Source organism: Triticum aestivum, chromosome 1A, assembly GCF_018294505.1.
Source record: "Triticum aestivum cultivar Chinese Spring chromosome 1A, IWGSC CS RefSeq v2.1, whole genome shotgun sequence".
Taxonomy (NCBI): domain Eukaryota; kingdom Viridiplantae; phylum Streptophyta; class Magnoliopsida; order Poales; family Poaceae; genus Triticum; species Triticum aestivum.
This window is the reverse complement of record NC_057794.1, coordinates 287,127,484-287,133,501: the sequence shown is the minus strand read 5'-3', so window position 1 is coordinate 287,133,501 and position 6,018 is coordinate 287,127,484. Positions and strand designations below refer to the sequence as shown.

The 6,018-nt window shown below is 45.7% G+C and overlaps 1 protein-coding gene across 2 annotated transcripts; it reads left to right on the top strand.

Moving 5' to 3' along the window:
• The first annotated feature begins 1,980 nt into the window (after positions 1-1,980).
• Positions 1,981-4,853, top strand: LOC123046257 (uncharacterized). Of its 2 annotated transcripts, none has more exons than XM_044469566.1 (3): positions 1,981-2,157; positions 2,500-3,309; positions 3,936-4,853. In XM_044469566.1, the coding sequence occupies exons 2-3, from the start codon at positions 2,620-2,622 to the stop codon at positions 4,413-4,415; spliced, it is 1,170 nt and encodes a 389-aa protein (XP_044325501.1). In that variant the 5' UTR covers positions 1,981-2,157; positions 2,500-2,619; the 3' UTR covers positions 4,416-4,853. The 2 variants fall into 2 exon arrangements, with proteins under 2 accessions (XP_044325501.1, XP_044325504.1); XM_044469569.1 differs by having other exon boundaries at positions 1,991-2,348.
• The last annotated feature ends 1,165 nt before the right edge of the window (positions 4,854-6,018 follow it).

Here is a 6,018-nt window from a genome sequence, read left to right as displayed (position 1 = left end):
CCTCGAAGCTCTGCTGGATCGGAGTTCGTGGGACGTCACCGAGCTGAACGTGTGCTGAACTCGGAGGTGTCGTACGTTCGGTACTTGGATCAGTCGGATCGTGAAGACGTACAACTATATCAACCGCGTTCTCATCACGCTTCCGTTTACGGTCTACGAGGGTACATGGACGACACTCTCCCCTCTCGTGGCTATGCATCGCCATGATCTTGTGTGTGCGTAGGAAAATTTTGAAATTACTGTGTTCCCCAACACTAGCATGGTCAATAACATCCTGGAGTTGGTTTAAGACTGCTAAGTTGTGTCATCTTCGCATGTTAGTAGTCGGATCGTCAAAGCCTACCCCACTCAAAACAATAGTTACTCCTCATCAAAAGATTGGGACACCTTCGCCTCTATCAGACCAGTGTGCACGCGGTGTCCAGAAGTGAGTGCAGTACCCCATGCCCATAGGATCAAACTAGTCCGTCCACACGGGGATGTCCATAGGCTATAGGCATTCCCTATGAGTACTGGGAGGAAATTGAAAAAATGGATAGCAAGCTCCGTTATAGGTGGTAGGTGTAGGAAGGCAAGTGCATGAGTTTTGTGTGTTCCCACACCGTCAATCTTTCACCTTGACCTTCTTGAAAGTATGGTAATCTTATGACTCAAATCAAACCGAAGTCACCGAAAAACCACGCATTTTGATATTTTTGAAGTGAGGGGTCAACATCTCCATAATAAATATCCACGAAACCATTGACCTAAGATAAATCTTAGCAGTTGTCGTTGGTTTCACTAACCACGTTGTCATCACACCAAAATACCATTAACTGATAAATGCACTTTCATGTATAGTAATTCAGAGCAATTCTCTTATAGTGTAACCGATATCGTTTGCCATCCTACAACAGCCCCCAACTTCTCCACAACCAGGCCGCCCCCAATCAACCTCTCCATCAGTCCGATGTTGCATGGGCTTACTCGGTGATGCGCCCTCGCGGAGGCTAGGGTTTCGATCAGAACCTTGGAGCAGAGGAAAAGAAAGAACCACATAGCCATTGGTACTTTTCTGGCAACTCCAAAATACTCTTTCGCCAACAACTCCATGATATATAAGGCATTGTCATATATCTTAAGCTTTGTTTGGTGCTTCACTGACATTTGATGTTTGGCAATTTGACACAATCAAATTGGACCCGCTTGTTGATCGGTAGTCCAGTATAATAGTTATCTATTTATGGAACAAATCCTTGAAGGTGTAGATATTTTGTAATGTTGGATGCACATATATTAAAGTGTTGAACTGATAAAAAGTTATAGAATCTCAGACCAAAAATGTTCAAAATGCCTATATCTTTTTCTTTTCTACTACTCCGTCCCATAATATAAGTATTGAACTCACCCGTAAAAAAATACTATTAAACTCAAAAGACGTATTATATTATGAGAAGGAGGGAGTATATTGTAATATGTAAAAAGACACATGCTCTGGAAAACAAAAAGAATAGAAAAATGGCATCGTAAACATTTAGAACCACTGATTATTTGGACTATACAAAATATGATACTACTCCATAACTTAAAAATATAGGATGTTCTTGTAGTTTAATATTTTTTTTTACGGATGAGTTCAATACTTCTTTTAACCGTAAGTGAGTAAATGTTGAATTACAAAAGATAACGTTAGGGGCCAGTTCTTTTGGTAGCTTAAAAGATAAGCCGCCTTCTTCCCAGCTTTTTTCGTAAGCCGCCTCTCAACAAAATTTCAGAGCGGCTTATTTTTTAAGTTGGGGAGAGGCGGCTTATTTTTTAAGCCGCCCAAAGAAATGATCTAGATGTAGAAATTCCCGCAAAGAAAAAAAGGTAATGCAGAAATTTTTAAACCCTAAAAAAATTTAACCTTAGAAAAGTTCACCAATACAAACGGTACAACGAGCCGTTGGGGCCTTTTTAATTACTCCGACTTTCAAGTTATCCATGAACCCCTTCCTTTCTCGAAGTCTCTGGTCAAGGCAACATAAACAGTTTCCAAATCCCAATCCGTCGTCTCGTCCTCAGCCGGCCTTGAGCGAGCCGCTCCGCCCCGCCGTAGGGCGTCACTGACCGGAGCTCCTACCAACCACTGCGGCAATCCCATACCGCACCGTTGGCCACGTAGGCTCATTGATTGAGGTAATCCCACGGCCACGGCCACGCGGCACACCCGACTTTTCCTCGCTTCCCCTCTCCCCTCTCCCCTCAACCAGCTAGGAAGAAGGTGGGGCGGGGTCAGATGCCGGTGAATCCTCCGGCGTCGCCCCGTCGGAAAGATCAGATCTTGGGGCCTTGAGAGCGGGGAAAATTGGTGCTTCTTGGATTCTAGGGTTCGATCGGGCTAGGGCCCCCTTCCTTTTATTTCGCCTTCTTTCTTTCTTTCTTGGGGTTGCGGTGTAGTCTCAAGTTTGAGGGGCGACGGGAGTTTGTTTACGATGAGAAAATTCGACATAGTTTATTCAAGCTCTAATTCTTGTGCAGGTGGCTGATTGTTTCAGATCGTCTCGCTCAATTGCGATCAGTTTCTTGATTTGTTTTGCTACTGAGACTGGGTAGTCAAATTCAGGGCATTGTGTATATTCTGTTGGCCTGTCTTTGAGGATGGCTGAAGCATGCCCTGATAGTCGGCGATGCCTACCTCCTTGGATGATGAAACCCTGCACGAGTAATGAGGTGTCAAAGACTGAGCATCGGAATAAGCAGTCGGCAGAATCTGATAAGGGGTCAGGGGCTCTATATCAGGCTAAGCCCACCAGAAGGCAGAAAAAAATTGTGGATCCAGAGGATGCCGGTGGGCTGAAGGCGTTGCAGCGATGCCAGGGTAAAGAGAAGCCCAGGAGAAAGAGCAAGGATGCTGATCGTGCTGTCACAGATGAATTTGACGAAATCGAGAAAATAACTTGTAAGAATGAGAGGAAAGTTAGTGGAAGAGCTGCTCCGAAGAATAGCAGGAAACGGATGCTGGAGGATGTGGGATCAGATGCATCGTCATCAGGAATAACTGATGATGAGATGGAGCTTAGTGCTGGCAATTCCAGAGCTTTGCAACGATGTCAGGGTAGAGAAAAGACCAGAAGAAAGCGTGACAGTGCTGATTATTCTGCCAAAGATGAACTTGAAGAAATTGAGAAAACAACTCGTAAGAATGTCACAAAAGTGACTGGCAGAGCTGCTCCGAAGAATAGCAAGAAACAAAAGCCGGATAATGTTGGATCAGAAGCATTATCATCAGGTACAACTGATGATGAGATAGAGCTTACTGTGGAAGATCTTGTGAGCATAGCTGAAGAGGTAAACCATAATTCTTATTGCAGTTTTGTTATTTTACTTGTCTTCAGGTTTGACACATCTTCTGGTGTTGTTATGCAATTCCCCTTAAATACGCTAGTTCCTGTTCATTACTTCACTGAACATCTGGGAATTATGCAGTGCTTCCCAATTTATTGGCTTTATTGTTGATTGACGCAGGCAGGTCTAGTACAACTCATTACTTGTTTTATAGAAATAATTGGAAAAAAGTGACCTTTGCCAATAGGCAATGGCCCCATTATGCTTAGGAGTGACCCTAGTGAATACTTATCATGGACCGATCTGGCTTGCACCTTGATTATATTTGTACATGCAACTCTCAAGAGACAAACATGCATGGTGTAGGCAAACTCTTTTCAGTCCAGTCCTATCATTAGTTTGAAGACATGAGTAAGCATGATAATAGGAGACTTGTTCTGAGTGCTAATGACATCTTCTCCATTGAATTGAGGCCCTAATTTCATTCTGTGACAGAAAATAATTTACCAACTTTTCGCCCCCTTTTTACATTTTCTGGCTGCCTAGCAAACCAGCAATCCTGTTCGAAGTTTTGCTTTGAGTAACTAAGTATACCACTGAAGGTATTCTGATGCATTTACATGATGCAGATTGTAAATGCTGATAAAGAGAAGCTACAAGATATACGGACCACAAAGACATCCCGCTATGAAGAGCGTCCTCCACGGCCTCCAGTGTCTACTCCTACTGATACAGGAGGATCAGTATCAAGCACTTGGTCAACAAAGGGGTTGATGCAGTGCACGGCAGCTACTACCACAGATGAAACTCCAAGCGAGTGCAGAGTAGACAAGAACAAGAGACATGAAGAACCAGAGTGTCCACCACGTATCAAAATGACCGGTGATGTTGCTGAGGATATGATGAACATATTGCTCGGACCCCTGTGGAATAGTGAGCCTGCAGCCTATGAAAATAAACCCGAGGCTGTGGTACCAAGGACCGTGAACGTGAATCTTGCGCCGCAGCGGAAAAACGACTGGCAGAAGACTGTAGCACAAGTGCAGGGGGCACCTGTGGCGAAAAAGAAGAGCAGCCTGAAAGATATGGTGGCCTTTTTTCTTGACTAGAGCAAAGTTGAAGTGCTGAAGTGCATACGCTAGCAGCCTGGGAGCATTGTTATGCCGATTAGCTGGTTCCACGCATGTGCATGGCCTGTAACTATTGTCCTGCGGCGTTTTAGTCCACGTGTAAATTATATTGTTTTGGTAGGATAACAAGTCGCTTTTCTTTTCCTTTTGGGGGGAGAATAATGTTGGTCATTTGTATAGTACTCCCTCTGTCCCGGAATATAAGAACGTTTTTGACACCATGCTAGTGTTAAAAACGTTCTTATATTTTGGGACGGAGGGAGTAGTAATGTTCTTGCCTTCAAGTTGAAGATGTTTGGTACTGCCTGTGATGTCATTGTCATCTTACCTTTGATGATCTTGACTGTGTTTAGGTGCAGGTAAAGAACCACAGGTTTAGCTTCCACAGATGATTAAAACCATATTTATTTTGATTTATATTTCTGCTCTTTACAGTGGAAGTTCCTCAATTGCGATGCTGGATAGATGCCTTTCCAGTTGTTTTGACGGTTTTGGTCATTGTTGAGCTCAGAATCAGCTTATGTGAGTGTACATTTGAGCAAAAATAGGGGCATTTGTTTTCTCTAGATTGAGCTTCCAGATAAATTTTGTGAGGCAAATGTCTTTGTTAAAATCCATTTAGCAATAAAATCAGAGCTATATCCATGTCAATGTCCTTAGAGCAACTCCAATGGAGCGACTCATTTTGTCCGCAGCCGTCCGTTTTGGGTTGGCGCGGACAAAAAAGCCGGCCCAACGCGCTGACCTAAACGAACGCGTGTCCGCTTTCGTCTACCTGCCGACCCATTTCCAGTCCATTTTTTAGGCTGATTTGCGTTGGCGCGGACACAAGACGGACGCGCGCGCGCTCGCCCTCTTTCCTCACCGGCCCCGCTAGTCGGTGGCACATTGGATTCACACACTCGCCCGCCTGCTACGTCGCCGATGCCACCGGCCATTTTTTCAGATTAAAATGGATACATAGATAGTTTTAGTATACACAGATAAAAGAAAAAGACCATTACTCGTCGCTTTCTGACTCCGACTCGGTAATGTCCTCCTCCGACGTTTGAAGGTAGGCGTCAGCAAGCTGCTCGTCTTCAAAGTCTCAACCCGATGTTTCTTGTAGCTTCAGTTTCAATTGAGCTGTCTGCTTCCGCGAACGCTTGTCCTCCCGATAGGCGGCTCGCTCCCTCCTCGCGTCCCTCTCCGATCTCAATTGCTTATAGAACTGGCGCTCGTCGACGATGTCCTGCAGGTAGCCTCCTCGCCACAGCACCGAGGCTTCCACGTCCTTCTCTGCGATGGCGAGGCCACGCTGCTGCCTCCGATGGACACGGCGATCCTCGTCGGTGAAAAGCCGCGGGAGAGGCGCCAAATCTTGCGCCCGTTGGCTCGACACGTTGGGAAAAATTCATATCACGACGAGGCCTCAGGAGGCACCACGCCGCCGCGTCGTGCGCGCGGGCCGCCTCCTCTGCAGTGTCGAAGGTGCCGAGGACGAGACGTTTCTCGCGAAATCAGATCTCGGCGGAGAAGGCGCCGGAGCGGCGCTCGCGGACTCCGCGAAAATCCGAAGCGCGTAGGCGGCGAATCGACATGG